General features: G+C 39.6%; 2 protein-coding genes and 1 long non-coding RNA gene across 6 annotated transcripts in view; 2 read left to right on the top strand and 1 right to left on the bottom strand.

Annotated features, from left to right (window-relative positions):
- Positions 1-165: 165 nt before the first annotated feature.
- Positions 166-6,868, top strand: LOC123515932 (probable tRNA N6-adenosine threonylcarbamoyltransferase, mitochondrial). Of its 4 annotated transcripts, XM_045274858.1 has the most exons (10): positions 233-810; positions 2,479-2,535; positions 3,208-3,317; positions 3,450-3,583; positions 3,861-3,985; positions 4,523-4,651; positions 5,290-5,494; positions 5,618-5,766; positions 5,964-6,175; positions 6,705-6,868. In XM_045274858.1, the coding sequence occupies exons 1-10, from the start codon at positions 586-588 to the stop codon at positions 6,778-6,780; spliced, it is 1,422 nt and encodes a 473-aa protein (XP_045130793.1). In that variant the 5' UTR covers positions 233-585; the 3' UTR covers positions 6,781-6,868. The 4 variants fall into 4 exon arrangements, with proteins under 4 accessions (XP_045130795.1, XP_045130796.1, XP_045130793.1 ...); XM_045274860.1 differs by lacking the exon at positions 4,523-4,651 and having other exon boundaries at positions 166-810; XM_045274861.1 differs by lacking the exon at positions 5,964-6,175 and having other exon boundaries at positions 178-810.
- A 1,216-nt stretch (positions 6,869-8,084) lies between these two features.
- Positions 8,085-19,257, bottom strand: part of LOC123515965 — a 192,357-nt gene continuing 181,184 nt past the window's right edge. Inside the window, exon 3 of the long non-coding RNA XR_006678031.1 lies at positions 8,085-8,139. This is a non-coding gene — a long non-coding RNA (uncharacterized LOC123515965). The remainder of the gene's footprint in view (positions 8,140-19,257) is intronic.
- Positions 10,437-19,257, top strand: part of LOC123515963 (two pore potassium channel protein sup-9-like) — a 502,009-nt gene continuing 493,188 nt past the window's right edge. The window contains exon 1 of the mRNA XM_045274911.1: positions 10,437-10,764. The gene's annotated coding sequence lies outside the window, so the exon portion shown is untranslated. The remainder of the gene's footprint in view (positions 10,765-19,257) is intronic.

Raw genomic sequence — 19,257 nt, 5'->3', positions numbered from 1 at the left:
CATGTTAGTCATAATAACCTACATGTATTTGGGATAGTTTAACTACCTTGCATTGATTTATGCAACATCATAATTTTAATAGCATCCTGTTATCTGCTACCCGACCCCTTAAACATAAACATAAACATAAACATAAATAATAGGATAACAAAGGGCCACCAGGGCCCATCTAGGTTATCCTGTATCTGTCACACAGCGACCTCATCATCAGTACCCCTTACGTACAACTCCCAGATTTGTATAGTCCGCATGCTTATACTCCAACAGTGGATCAAATTTCTTTGGAAGAAGAAAAAGACAGAAAGAAAGGAAAAAAAAAATACAAAAAAGGAAATATATAGGGAATAGGCTACACACGAGTGCCACTAGGCCCACTACTACTTGGCACCCTTGCCTCATGAAGTAAACAAACACACGTGGATTGTATTGTCTTGGGTCTTGCTCATTCAATGCATAAAAAAAAAAGTTAACCCCTTCTTCTACCTTCCGTTACTTCAGTGTACATTTGAAGGAGTAACTCACGTGAATATGTAATATGCATCTATCTACCTTTGACTGGTATTGGAGAACAAATTTACCGCGAGTATGATGGCAAATACATGCATTGTACAGTGTTGGAAAGGCTGGTGGAGAATCAACAGTCTGAATAATGAAATACGCAGAAATTATAAGGGTTTGAGCAAACACAGGGCAATAGCTAGTGTGCCCAACAACGTGAAGTTCATCACAAGTCTCACTGGGCAATGGGCAAGAGGACAAGCCTCTCGCCTCCATGCTCACTACAGGGGCCTTGCCACCCGTCCACCACAAGTAAGCAATGTCCCTCATCTCACCTCAGGGGTCACAAGGATGGCTGATATCAAATAAAATAAGGGGACTGAAAGGAATATATTTGCTCTAAGCTAGAAGTTTGGAATCCTTGCAAAATTGTAAATCTGCAATTTCATTAAGATTAAAAATAAAAATCTTAAGGACTTGGTAGGAAAATATTTTGAGTATACCTTGAAGAAAGCAGCTAAGCAGGGTATTTTTTCTCCTTCCGAGAACCTCCAATCATCCTAATATGTATTTGCCTCCCTCTTAATAAGGACTGGCATTTAAAAACTAAATTTAATCATACAATTAACCTGACTGGCAGGGAACAATTAAGGCCTTCTTGACTTTTCTGTCCCCTTCAGTATGGATACTAGACATCTGTCAGACACTTAAGGCAGGTTCACATGTCAATTTGGAACTGAAATTGCAAGTCGGTAGAGTTTTCAACTGAATATAGGTGCCTAGGGGCACGTCTAAACACTATCGGAACACTATCGGAACAGAAATACTATCGGAACACTACTATCGGACCACAAAAAGTGACCAAATATGGATAAATATACAAGAAATCAAGTTAGTAATGGGATGTAAACGTTGCTAAGAACATGAACAATTAAGAATTAATAATTACATTGACTTTGTTGGGAACCATAGTGATTTGGTGGTAGGTGTACCATAGGAAAGGTGTATTGCATTATTTTTTTGGTGCTGCTCTTTCTGCCCTGGGTCGTCTCGCTGGCCAGGTTTTTGGCAATACCACCCACATTTGGAACTTTGAATTCACCGTCAGTGGAGGTTACCATTTTAGGAATTTGCTGTTTCTTGTAAGTGCAAAATGCTGAGAAAAGTTTTTTTTTGTCATCTTCACTTTTGTTTTTCCAGTGGGCATGCCCAACATAGAATTTCTTATGTAGGGAAGGGTGGAGGACATAATTTCCCATGCCAAAGAGAGCCCGTCGTAGGTCCAGCATTCGAATATTAGCCACACTGTAAAGTGTCTTTATTAAATCAGGTAATTTTTGAGACTTCCAATTTATGGCCTTTTTGATCACACTCACCCTTGGCATATAGAGGCAAAAAAGTCAATGTAATTATTAATTCTTAATTGTTCATGTTCTTAGCAACGTTTACATCCCATTACTAACTTGATTTCTTGTATATTTATCCATAATTGGTCACTTTTTGTGTTCCGATAGTAGTGTTCCGATAGTATTTCTGTTCCGATAGTGTTCCGATAGTATTTAGACGTGCCGGGTGCCTAGTGACTGGAGAAACCAGTTGCAAAACATGACCAACATGTTGGTCTTGTTCAGTTGATATGTGACTTTATTTACATTATGATGTCATGGAATAAGCTTTGAAAATATGGTCTCCAGGTATAGAGATGTTGGGGAGGGAAAAAGAAAAAGAAAAATTAATTGTACAGTGAAAAAAGCTTGTGCAAATCATTGTTTGATGAAATAGCTGCCACTCTCCAAAACTGTTTCCTTCAATGCAGAGTGTTGTTGGAGATGAAGATTGAAGACTTGTCAGGATTTAATTTGATCGCAATTGTGCATAGTCTTCTTAAGATTAGTGTGTGGTAGACACTCCTTTCTTTCCTTCTAGCTACTTAGCCAGGAATGTATCCACAGGCATTTTCTTTTCTGTTGACTCTTCTAGTATGCCAAAAGAAGGGCAACCACCACTTCAGCATCATCACTGGAGAAAGACATCTTGGTGGGTAGCTGTTTGTTTACATTCACTTCCCGCTAAGGCGACAATTAGTCGATACTTTCCAGTCGCTATGTGTGATGTTTTCCAACTAGAAGGGCTCAGTTGATACTTCTAGTAACTTGCAATTTTAGTCGCAAATTGGCATATGTGAATCCACTTTTAGTCTTAGATGTGTAAGTGAAACTAAATTTCTTGCTCTAGTTTTGCTCCAGTAACAATGAAAAGCATTGCACTGCAGTGGTTTAAACATCTAGTGTAAACAGAGGCTTCTCATAATTATTGAGAGACTGACAATATGGCATTATGTTAGAAATCAGGTTTTAAATAACAATATGTTAAGTCATGGAAACTGGGCTTGGCTAGTAGCAGCAGTAGCATCAAATTTGGAAGCAAACATGTATTACTAAACATTAAGTGGGGATGTTTAATTCCCTTAGACCAAACAAAGTCAGGGTAAATGCCATGTCATTCTCATAACCATGACATAAAGGGATAATTCAAAACCAATTAAATACATACAAAGTTTAAAATACTCAGAATATTGATATCAAAGCCAGGCTTGTAGCTGCACCTATTTGCTGTGTTATGTATGAAATTAGGTATAGTAGTACCATGATGTGAATTTGAGAAATTTACACATCAGTGTAATATACAGTTTTCCTTTATATTAAACAGTACATCCTGGGCATAGAGACAAGCTGCGATGATACCGGTGCTGCTGTTGTCTCAGATACAGGGGAGGTCCTTGGTGAGAGTCATTTTAATCAACACAATATACACTTGAGGTATGAAAATATTGTTCATTAATATAGTCAGTCTATTTGTCAGTGAAATACATATGTATTCAAATATGTAACTAAAGTCTATGGAAGGTGAATATGTAGTTTCATAAAGAATTGTGTTTACAATCTTAACAGGTATGGAGGCATCATTCCTGTTGTTGCTAAGGACCTGCACAAGAAGAAGATTGAGGAAGTGGTCACTACAGCAATGGCTCAAGCAGGGATGTCATTTGGAGATTTGGATGCCATTGCTACCACTGTCAAACCAGGTGTGCAAGAATGGCCTGTTGTGCAAAGGGAAGTTGAAATATACATTCATTCGTGATATTATGACACTAGCCCCAAGAGGAGTGAGCAGGAAATATATTACATATTGTGTCAATTGATACTGAAATATGCTTGGTTGTGTTCTACAAAAATTAATATAACTTGCATTTATGATGTATTTAGTAATTTTCATTAAATGACACATTTTACTTAATATAATTCTGTCATACAAGATAGTTAAAGGTGTGATGTGAGCTATAATGAGATTTATATTTACAGGTATGCCAATGTCTCTGTCAGTGGGAACAAACTATGGAAAGAGTCTTGCTTTGAGCACTGGCAAGCCTTTCATCCCCATTCACCACATGGAGGCTCATGCATTGACTGTTCGCATGGTGGAGAAGGTAGGATACATGATACTTGAAGTTTCATCATGGGTTGTAGACTAATATCACTGGTGCAAGTTTATTACTTTTTTCATATTAAATTATTGTTCTTTTTTTACATGTAAAAAGAAACTGGGCAAGGATAACAATGTTTTTTTTTATCAATGACCAAATTTTATTCGTCATAAGAAAGTAGCAATAATTGGTATCCAGAGGGCAGTTTAGTTTTGAAGGTGTCTTACACTTGCCAGAAGGTTCAGTGTTAAGAAGATTGAAAAAGGAACAAAAGCTGACTACTGGTGGTTAATATAAAATCTCAACTATTAGCAGTTTTACTTATATACATAGTTATATCTTAAAAGAAGTCTTCTTAATGAAGATCAGAATCAGTACTTATTTCCCATACCATATAGTATATTCTTCCCATAGAAATGTCAGAGTTTGTTGATTTTTACAGCTTTGATCTTAGACCATTGATGTGCATTCATGTTTAAGTCTTTCTTGTGCTTTTTTGTGTTGATATGTACAGTATTGTATTATATATATTGCATTCAGGTGGAGTTCCCATTCCTGGTTTTGCTGGTGTCCGGTGGCCACAGCTTGTTGGTGCTTGCACACAGTATAGACCACTGGTCTATTATTGGCCAAACAATTGATGATGCTCCAGGAGAAGCCCTTGATAAGGCATGTAGAATTTGTTATCCTTAGTTGCCAAACAGTTTATTTCAAATGCTAAAGTTTTATTTCTTTTCAATTTAAGATCCAGTATTTTGAGCAACATATACTTAGTTACTTAGTTGTGAAAATTATCACTGTTGACAACAGTTTTACCTTTAACTGCCAGATGTTTCTGTCCTTCTATACCTTACTCAGCATCTTTAGTGTAGCATATCCTTTATTAATTCTGTCCTTAACTTGTTCATTGGTATCTTGATCTTCAGTGAATTGGATTCCTAGATATCTAAAGGCAACCCTGCATCACTACTTTTCTTATATTAAATTCTTTTGTCACTTTTATCTCTGCCCTGGTTTCCTTTTTGTTTCTAAAGATCACAAAAGAAATTTAATGTGATCGGTTTAAAATTTTTTTTCAAGAAGGCTGCTAATTTAGCGAGCATATCTCTATCCAACTTCACTACTCTACAACATAAGTATGTTAAAAAGTTTCAGATCCTTAGTGGATTTGAGAAATAATTACTTGTACCATTAGCAACAAAAATGTTTTTTTTTTTCACTGTGCACTGATATTGATTACATAACTCATTGCCATAATTATGATTTTCTACCACCTTTCATTAGGCTCACAAAAGCTTTACTCTCAGGGAGCCAGACGACTCAAGCTGCGGAACATCCCTGAGTGTGCGACAATGTCAGGTGGACAGGCCATAGAACACTTGGCAGTGAGGGGTGATCCACATGCCTTTGAATTTCCAACCCCAATGTGGAAATACAGAGATTGCACCTTTAGTTTTTCTGGTCTGAAAAATGCTGTTAAAAGAATTACAGAAAATTTGGAGGAACAGTATGGTAAATTTTCACAAAGCATTTTTGTGATAAAATGATGGTTAAGCAGTCTTATAACTGTACAAGCATAAAAGTTTCTGTGATGATTTAAAGATTTAGTCTTACATGATTTATTGTATTCATCAGAAATTGAAGGTGGATCAGTTCTTCCATGTGTTGAGGACATTTGTGCCTCATATCAGTACGCCATCACCAAACACCTAGTGAGGCAGACGCACAAGGCCATGTTATTTGTGGATGTACGGGATCTGCTTCCTAAAGAGAACCGAATCTTGGTATGATTCCCTCCTCTTATACTTTGCCATTCAATATGCCAATATAACATATATAAACTGTGCATTCTTGCAAGGAAATATAAGTGCAGGTGACTGATCTTTGTGAATTGCCTCAAACCAGAACATCATAGTTGTACTGCTTCAAACTAGGCCATAACCACAACCTAGTCAGAACCAACACATTCATGTCTCTGCAGGTTGTATCAGGTGGTGTGGCGTGTAATCAGTACATACGTGCAGCACTTCAGAAGCTGTGCTCTCATACTGGATATCAGCTTTTCTGCCCTCCACCTAAACTGTGCACAGACAATGGGATCATGATAGCATGGAATGGCATGGAGCGCTGGAAGGCTCAGACTGGTGTACTGTACAACAAGCAGGAAATAGAGGATGTTACTTTTGAAGCTAGGTACACAATACTTCTTTGGTGGTTAGGTTTTCTTTATTATTTACTTGTGTATGGTATTTTTGCTTAACTTACAAGCTATGATAGTAATTCTTACTGAGACTAGAGGGTTGATTTTAAAAAGTCTGTGATAATATCTTGGTAAGTTTTTTTCCTTGACCCTTTTTATTTTATCAGAATATATGCATGGTGTTATGTAAGAATATGTGAAGTGCAAAATTAATGAGGCTTGTATGAATTAGTATTCCTCACCACTAAGTCCCATTAATTTAAAAGTATCAATAAACTCTGTGAAGTGTGTGGTTGCTCCTTTTCAAATATTGTTCTCATACTGTAGCCATTGCAGTACATTCATATTCTTGTAATATACGGTATTTTTATTTGTATTCAAGGAGATTTGCATAGTGTGCAATGGCAGTAGATCACAGAGCCTTTGTGCAGGTCATTGTCAGAGATGATTTATTTTTAAATATTCTCTTTTTTTTTTCCACATAATGCAGTTTGATCTGACATTTAATTCTTATATTTTCAGATGTGCAATTGGTGAGGACCTGACAGAAGATGTGCGCAATCTTGGTATTACTGTGAAAAAATGGGTGAAATTTTGATGGAAACTGATTATTAAATTTTTCACTTATTAATTATCTGTAAAAAAAATGAAAATCAATAGTATCAATAAATATAAATATCACTGAACAGCATTTGAATTATTGAGCCACCTTTCATTCTCAGCATGGTTAAAGTCTTAATACCTATTTGTTCTGGTATAAGTAATAGTGAAATTTACAATTTGTTCAGGTTTTTCCTTTATAATTAAATATTTTTTTATACTATACATGTAGGAGAGCATGAAAGGAAGTGAAATAATGGATTTCCTTTGCTTCGTCATGGTTAAAGCTTGTCTAGCTCAGGAAAAGTAGACATTACTATCATGCGGATTCGTCTTGGCATGAATTCGAGTGCTACTAATAAGCAGAGAGAGAGAGAGAGAGAGAAATTGTGTAGTCCTCCAAACATGGGAAACTTGGTAAGATAATATAGTTTACAAGGGCAATTGATTCAAAATCTTCGGAGATTGTGATCACTTGAGAGCTTACATATTTTTGTAAGAATTGTAAGGATAGTGATGACTTAGTATGTCTAACTAGGAGCCTTCAAGGAACATTATCGAACATAATTTCTACACACCAGTTTTGGCAGGTGTTTTGCTAACATCCTATATAAAACAAATCCTTGTGTTCGTAGTTATAGTGGTCAGCATCTACTAAAAACTAAATGGGAGGGGTTAGCATCTGGAAAAAAAAGGAAAGAAGATAAGTCATTTAAATTAATCAATGGATAAGAAAAATGCATGCACGAAAAGCATGCGTTTGTGGGTAATAAGAAAATTGTCTGCAAACAAAATGGATACACTCTCAGGAAAAATGGAGATACACAAGAATGGATCGACGATGCTCAACTCACCTTACCTTCCTCTCTTATTTAACCATGCAGGACGGGGATATTCACTCTTTTCTATGTGATGTGCCTACTCTGAAGCAGTGGTGTTTCTCTTCTCATAGCGTGACCAGGAAATATCAGCTGTCATATACATCCGATTAATTATTTTCCTCTAAAAATATTTCATTATTCATTTGATTTCGATTCCGTCGTCCTCAATAACTTATGTGAATCCCGCGGTTTTCTCAATACCGATGCTTTCACGCAATAAATGTTTCTGATTAACTTTTCCGTCTATATTTGTCCCTTGCAATAAATAAGTCTACAAAAATGCATTTAAAGAGTCTCAAAATCATAAAAAAAAAAACATACGGATAAGAGCGGGAAATTCTAAACATTAAATTAAAAGAACAAAAAGAAAATACAAAAGAGAAATAGAGTACATGCACATAAGATACACGTCAGTACTCACACGGAACTGCCAGATCTTGCGAGAGCTTACCGACTCTTGTGGTACACCAGAAAAACTGCAATAGATGAGAAGAAGTATGATAATTTTTGATAAGCAGGAAAATAATCAACATTTCAGGTACAGTATCGTTGAAGCAGGAGAGTCGTGCAGCGTAGACAAGGAAGGTTGACAAATAGAATGATTGTTAAATACAAGAGTGCTGATATTAAATGTTATAAAAAGAAAGTACTATAATGAAGAGTAAGTTCATTGTTACTGTGCTTCATTTGATAGTTTAAAGATACAGATCTGAAACTAAAACCGCTAAAGTGCAGGGGAGGGAGAGAGAGAGAGAGAGAGAGAGAGAGAGAGAGAGAGAGAGAGAGAGAGAGAGAGTAGTATGGAATGTGCTTATTTGCTAAAATTGAATACCTACAACAACAACAACAACAATAAAAACAACAACAACAAGAACAACAACAACAACAATAATAATAATAATAATAATAATAATAATAATAATAATAATAATAATAATAAAAACAATAACAATAATAAAGTTGAAAATAACAACAACAACAACAACAACAACAACAACAACAACAAGAATATTACATACTACTACTACAACTACTACTCCTACTACTACTACTACTACTACTACTACTACTACTACTACTACTACTACTACTACTACTACTACTACTACTACTACTACTACTACTACTACTACTACTACTACTACTACTACTACTACTACTACTACTACTACTACTACTACTACTACTATCATTACTACTACTACTACTACTACTACTACTACTACTACTACTACTACTACTACTACTACTACTACTACTACTACTACTACTACTACTACTACTACTACTACTACTACTACTACTACTTCTACTGATGGCAATGAATTCAGCTCAGTAATCGTTTTAATCTAGCAAGTTATGGCGATATATATATAAATATTGACGCGAAAAGTATTTATTTGCATTGTATTTTAAAGCTTCACAGTTTAGGATATTTACGAAGCATAAATTTAGTGCTAGTAATAAGATATTGAGAGAGAGAGAGAGAGAGAGAGAGAGAGAGAGAGAGAGAGAGAGAGAGAGATGAGATTTGATTTATGAACATTACATAATCGTGGTGGCAAATGTGCTTGTGGTGGGCAGCCCGGTGATGTGTGAGGAGCTACCACATTACTGCTACAGCCACTCATAAATCAGCCGCATAACTCTGTCATTACACTGAGCTTCGTCATAGTCATTGGTACAGTTAATGCAGTTAATTAATGATAAGGTATTTATTTCAAGCACGCGTATTACCAGCACTCTCAGTTCCTGCTTGCATTGCGTCAATATAAACTGTTCTTCTTTCGCTCCAATATAATTTTGTTTTCCTGTTACCTGTATTTATCTTCGTCATTTGAATAACGGTCATGTTTTCCGTGATTCTCTTTTTATTCAAAATGAGATCGTTCAATTTAGTAGCTATTAATTAATGCTAATGTCATTATGTATCAAAATGACTATCATCAGTTAACTTCCAATAAGACTGATCTTCGCATTTTAAAAGTAATGGATGGCAAACGATGTGTTCCAAAATTTCCAAAGTTGATTAAGCTTAGTCAAGTTTGCTGGCACAATATTATTATAAAAGGCGAAGAAAAGTTGCACTCCACGTTTGTAAAATCAATTAAAGGAAGGAAAGAGTGCATGATGGTATAGAACAATGCGTAGCGACAACGAGTATTATCCTCAATTGCCCCACGCAGTCATCCAGCCGCGGCAGTGAACGCGAGGAAAAGTTTGTCACCACAGCAAGCGTATAGTGCAGCGGTGTGGGGTGTCATGAGACGAGTGACGCCCACTGGCCCACGCGATCAACTACTGTCGCTCATGAACTTGGAAGCCAATCAAAAATGGTTGGTCCGTTGTTTCTGAATTTTCATCGTGACGCGATTGGACACCTGTTGGATGCGATATACTCTGATTGGTGTGTGAAGTTGTGACGTCAGAGTGTGAAGGGTGACGCCTGCCGAGCTCCCCTCGCTTCCAGCATCTCGATATTGATCTGTGTGCGCGAGAGGAGGGAATACGTGGCTCCTCGCGTAACCTAACGTAACCAAAATGTTTCACACATGTTCGCTTATTGCAGCTTAGTCTAAGTAAACACAAAATACGCTAGCATCCGTCCACTATCAGTCTCGAAATTAACAACCATTACGTCACTGTCCTGCCCAGCCTCGACAGACGTGACCCGGCGACCAGAGCAAATGACCTTATTCGCCAACGTATCATGAGACAACCTCGCCGCTAGGAGAGCCATCTAGCGGCCGGCGGGGAAAATACAGATGCAGGTAGTTGAGCAGCCAGTTGTGCTCGGATGCCGGTGTGGTGGCGAGGTGCTGCTGGCCGCTCCTCTTCCAGCCTCGCCCTTGGGCAACAACCGTCCCTCTCGACAACGGTGCAACTTACTTGATTCAGTTGTTGCCTCTCAGTGTTCGCTTGTATGCACGTTGTCACAGCAAATTACTAAGGACAACTAACAACACTGAGAAAATAACCCCCGAAATATAGTGTGAGGTGTGTAAAGATTGGTGGGTTTGAGGTGGAGTCTATGAGTCGAGGAGAGCAGGCGAGGACAACTCCAGACCTGGACAAGAAGAAGGGGAAACAGTTCCTGCAAGGTATGTGTGGGTTACTGCGACAAGCGAAGTGGAGGCGCGAGTGGAGGATGGTCGCAAGTGGAGAGAAGCAACAGGCTGATGTGGTGCACCACTTCAAGTAGTGTGGCCACAGCTCCTGCCCGCCGCCACGCCTTCCCTCGCCCCTCCGCAACTTTTCTGTATTACTTTGAGGGGTTTCCGTAGAGTTTCCATAAATATAGTTTCGTTACTTATGTGCTGGCATTACCGTGTAGTGGTGACTGCACAGTACACGTGTAGTGAAGCCGATGGCTAGTGACCGGGAGTTGTAATGTACAGGAGCACACCACCATGCATCAATACAACCTTTTTTCTCCTTTACAAATAGTACTCGATATACAAACCCAAATACACAACACAAATCTGTTCAGGAACCCACTTTCTTATCCACCCACCCATACACACCAACATACAACACTAGGCAAAGCAAAAAAGGAAAGAAAAGACGAAAAAAAAAATCTTATTATTCCTTCACACTTTGTAGTAGAGCTCCTTTTTAGCTGAATGGGGGGCAATTATCGTCAGACAAGCATAGAACGGTCATGGAGGGAAAGGAAAGCGGGTCCATCACAATATCACTCTTTATCCGTTGGTTTTGTCAGGTATAGGCGTGTCTTTTCAACGGGGAAGTGACGTATGGGCCAAAAAAGTGCTAGAGCAATAATAATAACGCTATGGTAATTACAATAATAATAATAATAATAATAATAATAATAATAATAACAATAATGATAAGCGATCCAAGTTGAAAGGGTAAGTTTTGTGAGTCCTTGAAGGGATAAAAGTGACGAGGGTGTTTGAAGTCTCACTCCTCTCTCTCTCTCTGTCTCTCTCCTTCAAGTGATCGGCAATTCCACTCACATTGGTTTCTCATAATAATAAAGTTAACAGTAATGATGATAACAACGATGGCAATGACGATAGTAGTAACAGTGGTGGTAAAAATAATGGTAATAATAATGATACTTTACATGTGCGTATTAAAGTCTGACATCCACTATATAATATATATATATATATATATATATATATATATATATATATATATATATATATATATATATATATATATATATATATATATATATATATATAACAACTACTACTACTACTATAACAACAGCAGCTACTACTATTATAAGTAAAACTATAACTTAGTGAACTGAAACTAAGATTCACTCATATATTTCTTTCATTTCTATTTCAAGTTGGCCTAATTTGAACTTGAAGAGAACAGCACACACACACACACACACACACACACACACACACACACACACACACACACACACACACACACATACACATCCTCGAGCAAGCAAATTTCCTAGTGTAATAAATATTTAAGCTTTGTATCCTCCCCTTCGTGCAGTATTTACAGTTTCCTACGCGCAGCAACATTAATCAATCCCATAGTATTTTCGCGAGTGGCTGCGTTGCTAAACGCCCTCTCTGCTCACGGGTAAATTACGTAAACGCAACCCGGGGAGCGCAAATGAATTCAGGGCTTGGGCAGTGTACGGATGAACGGAGTGGCGGCTTGAGCTCTGCATTATCTCTTTCCATGCACCGATTCACTCACGTCCTTCTATCGTGTTGCAACCGTTAAAACAAAAAAAATTGGCAGGATTCGATACCGAGTTCAAAGGGCATACAATCACTTCCTTCTGTTCTGCTTGGTGTAAACAGAAGAAAATGATGTTATGGACGTTGAAGAAAATGCGTAAGTCGATGTGGAATTCGAAGGGAATGAACGTGAATCGGAGAAATGAATCGTGTCGTGTGTCTTTGCGGCTCTGGGAAGTTCTGTCAGGCGTCTCCTAGGTGCGCTCTCAGGGTCTTTTTTGAAGTGTGCCTATGCTAATGGAGTGCCGCGTATCAACCTCCGCCGCGGCGAGTGTAACGGAACACCAGAATGAAGTCTTCGAGGAAATAAGTCGTCAGAACACTTCATTAGAATTTCGCAATGAGTTTGAAGAAGAGTCGTGTCATAATTAGCGGTGGAGAAGAAACTGGTGAGTTAAGATCCCACGTTATCTAAAAGTTTCCTGGATTTGTTGAGTGATAGTGGTCAAATGTTAAACTCCAGATAGGTCTCCTTCGTTTCCCTCTGATTGACTATTCTCGCCCTAAAGAAATGCGATGGTGAGGAAAATATGTTACTGGTTTGATGAAAACAAAAAAGGTAAATCCTACTTTCGAGGTGTTGTTGTCCTTTTACCCTGAGCCAAGAAATGGTTTTTGTCAGTCTGACCGCAAAATTAGATGAGAATATAACCTTTAAGTTGACAGTAACAGCAACAACAACAATAACAACCACGGCCGTCGCCATTACTACTGTACGACCACCACTACTACTCCTTCTTATAATAGTAATGATGTATTTCCAAGAATAACTGCTTGCTACTAAAAGATGAAAGTCGGTTGCGAAGACTCTTCTGTTTCTCTTTAACTAGAGTAAAACTGCACATTGTGAAGTGTGCTTTTCCATCACTTGCTGCTATCACTTATTTGCTAATTTTGATGTGAGTATTCTCGTGTACGCAAAGTGTTTTCCAGCCTTGATGAGGTCAGCATCAATAGTCAATGGTTTACCATGCTCTGGATACGAATGCGGGCTACAGCAGCTGTCAGCCAGCGTATCTGTCCGTTAATTATTCAGTAATTGGTCCGTAAACGAGTATCGGAAGACGGGTTGGTGACCTCTCTGCCTACCGCTGGCTGTATAGTAAGAGGCTTGTATGGTTCTTCAAACCTGATGTAAAACTCGATGAATCCCTGTTCCTAGTTTGTACAAACGCCACTTAATTTATACTAACATTTTCATTTCAAGTTATTGAAACGTTATTCTGTTAAAAAAAATATAAGACAACATATTGCAATGTAAATGTGTGTGTGTGTGTGTGTGTGTGTGTGTGTGTGTGTGTGTGTGTGTGTGTGTGTGTGTGTGTGTGCTATGATCATGAATCTCCCACATTAGCCCCGGACCTCTTCTGTATTACTGTGTGTGTGTATGTGTGTGTGTGTGTGTGTGTGTGTGTGTGTGTGTGTGTGTGTGTGTGTGTGTGTGTGTGTGTGTTTGTTTGTTTGTTTGTCTGTGTGAGTGAGAGAGTGTGAGTGTGGCTCCCTAAAATCATATACCTATTGAGCAAAATTATTCAAACAAGCTTTATTATTTTTTTCCTCCCTACGGGCGGAATCACGGACATGGCAAGTAGACGTGGCTGATGACGTTATCGGCGGCGTCCCAGGTGTGGCTGAATAAACATCCTCAGCGTTAAGACCTGGCAAGCGATGGCAAGCACTAGGGGCCGAGCAGGCACTACACAGCATACACCTCGCCCTTCACCTCCTCACATGTAGCGTTCAAAGGATTCATAAAGCATCAATCTTCCCTCTACGCGACTTTTATAATGGACAAAATCAAGTGCAATACGGTTGATAGGTGAGCTGTGCGATCTGAGAGCTGGTTCATTTTCTTTCCATTACTTTCCATAGAATTTATACATATGAAGGTATTGTAAAACTAATAGGCACTGAACTCTATCACAAATAATGACTTTTCTTCACGACTTCTGGCCACGTTACGGCATCCGAGTTACTTAATCTCACAATTTAGAAACCGAACTGCATATCATTGTCATTCTTCTTCTTCTTCTTCTTCTTCTTCTTCTTCTTCTTCTTCTTCTTCTTCTTCTTCTTCTTCTTCTTCTTCTTCTTCGAGAGAGAGAGAGAGAGAGAGAGCGTAGCATCAGATCATATAAACTACATAATACAGTAATTGCTTTGTGTTTAGGTTTATTTTCATTCATATAAGAGCGCCTCTAGCCATGAACATTAAAAAAAAAAAACATTAAAATCGTCTAGTGAATGTATCAGATCCTAAAGAATAGAATCAAAATTACTAAGAGAGAGAGAGAGAGAGAGAGAGAGAGAGAGAGAGAGAGAGAGAGAGAGAGAGAGAGAGAGATCATGAACATAGTGGCTGCAGGTGTGCGAGGAACTGCGTTACTTGAATAATAGAGAAGTTCCTTTCGGGGTTCCTTTCGAATCTACTGGAAGGAACTCTATCTGACCATCCTTAAAAGGGGACGCTTGAGAACCTTTCTGCTTTCGACAGGCTGTCCGATGCAGGGGAAGTTCGAAGCGTCAACAATTCGACTTACAAGAAGAAAAAAAATACAGTAAATCCAAGAAACACGAGGGAGGTTTTCGGAGTGTTCTCTTGGAAGCTCTCAGTTTTTTTTTTTTCCATGTTGTGGTCACTTTCGGGAGAGAAGTGATGAAGTGATGACGAGTATGTATGTATGTATGTATATATATATGTATGTATGTTCATTGCCTTTTTACGTAAATGAGACGATAAATATTAATGCTAATGGGTGCCATGCATTTGTTTTATTAATGAATAGATTATTGTTACGTCTGTCTGTCTGTTTGTCTCTATGTGTCTGTCTCAAAATTTTCACATCACCAATCACCTCACCAAGCGATTTTCAGCCACAACGCTCTCCGCTTATCGTGTGTGTGTGTGTGTGTGTGTGTGTGTGTGTGTGTGTGTGTGTGAGAGAGAGAGAGAGAGAGAGAGAGAGAGAGAGAGAGAGAGAGAGAGAGAGAGAGAGAGAGAGAGAGAGAGAGAGAGAGAGAGAGAGAGAGAGAGAGAGAGAGAGAGAGAGAGAGAGAGGAATGTTTATGTGTGTGTGCTTTTATTTTCCTTTCTCTCAATTATCCGTGTTAAAGTTCTGTCTTATAAAGCACTCTCAAGTCATCACATACATGTCTCGGACCACTGTGTCAACCTAAGAGGACACTTCCTTGTCGCCGAGACTCCAGCGACCCTGTATAGCAGCGCCTCACATCACCCTGGCAGTAGTGGAGGTGCTACTGCGTGATGGAGAGGACTTAGGATGTGTTTTCGTTCCTTTTATCGTGACAAATGGCTATGAATGTTATTACGTCTATGGAAAAGGAGAGAAAAAGAAAAGTTGGGATATCGTAGGAGGGAAAAAGAAGTTACTGTCCTTTTTGTGCATTTTGGTTGGGAAAAACCGATGTTCTATAGTGGACTGGACTGCGAGGGAGGGAGTGCTGGGGGCAGGCTGGCAATATGAAAGGCAGACTGTAAGGGCTCAGAGGGTTCACAGGGAGGATGAGAGAGGGGGGAAAACAGAGGAAGAACGAGAGCGAAAACGAAAGAGAGGGGAAGAAGAGAGGCAGGCGGCGTGACAACGCATGAAAGCGGCAGGTAGGAAGTGTGACGCAGGTGAGAGGAAAAGAACAAGGCATGCAATATATGTATTTTTCTTCCTCAATCGTAGCACAAATACACTTCACATGCTCATCGCACCGCCGCTCTGCACTCTAACGTACTACAAGGCGCTCACAGGAGTAAATAGATCCACTCCACTTCCTCGCCCGTGAAAAGACGAGGCGGTGTGACGTAACTCTGTGGCAGGTGTAGACCAAGAGGAGACGAACATGACTCTGCATCAGCTATGGACTCAAGCAGATGAGTTCTCTCCTTCAGACAGTGGAAATAAACACGGAATCTCACATCTAGTGCTGTTCTTTGCAATACAAGCCATCTTATATCCATACGTGGTGGAATGAGCAATATTTACTTATGTTTAATGATAAGTATTGTTAGCTTAGACTGTGATGTCATATTGTACAAATTTTAGAAAGTTTCATTTCAAACTTCTCGGTTTTTTCGGAAGTCTTAATATAATGCAATTCATAAATATACACGATTTTTAACTCCCTTGAGTACAATGACACCTTTCCACATTATTTCTGCTTACTGTTTGATGATTATATAAAACTTCAGAAATTTATGTCTGGTATGAATGAAAATAGTGAAAACTTTGACCATTCATCTTCAGACCTCCATAGACTCCTCCTAATGTCAATAAAATGGTCTAATCGTACACAAATCTCAAGGTAATAATTTGTCCCAGTATTGAAGGGATTATATACATACAACCAGCTCCAGGCATCACATACCAAATTTCTTGCTATTTCCGGAAGTCTTAATATAATGTAGGTCTTCAATCTTATATATTTCCATTCGGTTTGTAGTTATTTATTTGAATTTGTTGAATCTCTTCTGTTGAGCAAATAGAAGTATATTATTTACCTGCAGATCGCGGGTAGAAGTCAAGTAATCTGTTATTCATTTCTGCTCTTTTGGGCGTTTTTTCCTCAAAGTTAATCTTCTGACGGATTAACGTTGAGCAAAACATAGAAAAGAGAGAGAGAGAGAGAGAGAGAGAGAGAGAGAGAGAGAGAGAGAGAGAGAGAGAGAGAGAGAGAGAGAGAGAGAGAGAGAGAATATACGATTTGTGGTAGTGGCTAAAATTCCCTTTTAACTCTAGTTGATTAAATAATTTATGGATCCCTAAAGCAATAGGGCACATTAGAGGAATTGCACCAGAGATTATTCACAGGTAAATGCTAATGCGCTTTCATTTTGAGTGAGCTGCCCAAAGGTTGCGGCAATCAGGGTGTCCGCTGGGCTGATATGTTGCCAGGTGCTTATGTCATGTCCTTTTACAGCAACACGCAACAATTCACAGGAACTAAACCACTGGAGAAAATCTCTATACACGCCTCTACATGAGAGAAAAAGTGTTTAAAAGAATGGATTTTTCACCTTTATGTAAAACTGATCGACATGAAGACTGAATGAATTTGATGATGAAATTGCAACAACATTACACTTCACACACACACACACACAAAAAAAAAAAAGAAAGAACAAGACATCAATATAAAACTTACTCATTTTTCTTCACTTGGATCACTGACAAATTCCAAGTCACGTCAATTCAAGTTCCATTTCCTAACAGACCTTCGCCTCACATACCAGCAGCTTGGGCAGGCGGTAACCCAGTCCAGCTTTGGCCACAACACTCAGTCTTACAGTGGTGATCAAAGACAACAAACAGACACGAGATAGAGGCTGCTATACCGCACTGTGGCAAAGAAACTGAGACGTAAAAGGCGGATGACGAATGAGACTCCAGGATGAAAAAAAATAAATGGAGGTTGTATCACTGGGCAAAAGCAGAAATATATACGTAAGAGGGAGAGACGATCGAGGTTATGACGGCACGGGCAGTCGTCGAGCGCGAGAACGACACGTAAAGCGAGGATGGTGTGGGGGTGAGGGACAGAAGGGAGGTCGTGGCCAGGCGTCGACAAGGCACTTAACCACACGAGCTGCCGCCGGGAAGGTATTGAGCGGCGGACAGGACACGAGAGGAAGCCCATGTGAGTGGGTGTCGACAACTTGATAAGGCAGACACTTGTTCGAACTGAGTGCCGTGTGTTCTTGTGCCTTCATGGACGTGGACCGAGTTATCACAATAGCCTCGGTGTCGCAAAGATTGTCTGTCAGTAAATGCAGCGCCGCGATAAATTAACAATACTATCTTTATCAGGAAACTTGTTCCCCCCCCATCTCTCTCTCTCTCTCTCTCTCTCTCTCTCTCTCTCTCTCTCTCTCTCTCTCTCTCTCTCTCGTTTGGTTGATTCATTATCTAGGATACAAGTTTTCTCACTCGGTCTCCCTCCCATCCTATTTTAGGTAGACCAGTATCTCTGCCCACACAGCGTTCCCAGTTAGTCGCATCATCACCCCAGAGTTGCAGAAATGCCGCACTCTATAGCCTTGTTAAAGCACTTCCTCTATCTTACATCCCTTTCTTATCGGAGTTTCCGCGTTGCTCCCTCTCCCTCTCAGCTGCTCCTATAGCAAACCCCGGAAATGTAGACTGCAGTTTAAAGCGTTACGAGGAGAGCTTCCGTGCTGTCTGTCACAGATTCCTCTATTTTTTTTTTCCTGCTGTACGAGAGAATGGAAGACAGAAGGTAAGTGGAAGCTTCTGGCTGCATCTGTGGGGACTGATCTGTTACTTGCCTTATAGTGGCTTGTAGCAAATGCGTCCCTGGCTTTGTTCGCAGGAATGAGTGCGAGCACGTGGCTTAGAGAGTCGGACTGGCAATTACTGTTAGAGCTTTCACTGGCTGATAGGGGTTGGGTGAAGATAAAAGCGGCTTTACGATAGATCTAACCTCCGATTTGACCTCATCCGCCTAGAGGTAACTAAAGGCGGCACCAACAGAGGGTCGCGCGTTAAAGATGAGCTACTTTGTGCCTGCCTTGCCAGTGGGCGTCGTGGGCACTTCACAGTAGGTAGACCTCTCATTGGATTGTACTCCTTGCCAATTCTCCGGTATCCTTCACGCACGCACGCACACACACACACACACCAACACCAACACCCACACCCAGACACCCATAGTCCCCCTACATACATACAGGCACCCACACCCACACCCACATTCACACACATACATCTATACACCTACCCAACCACCCATACACACACACTCACACACACACACACACACACACACACACACACACACACACACACACACACACACACACACACACACATGTGTATAGCA

This window comes from Portunus trituberculatus, chromosome 40 (assembly GCF_017591435.1).
Source record: "Portunus trituberculatus isolate SZX2019 chromosome 40, ASM1759143v1, whole genome shotgun sequence".
NCBI lineage: Eukaryota > Metazoa > Arthropoda > Malacostraca > Decapoda > Portunidae > Portunus > Portunus trituberculatus.
Note: the sequence above shows the minus strand (reverse complement) of the source record. Positions and strands in the feature narration are given on the sequence as shown.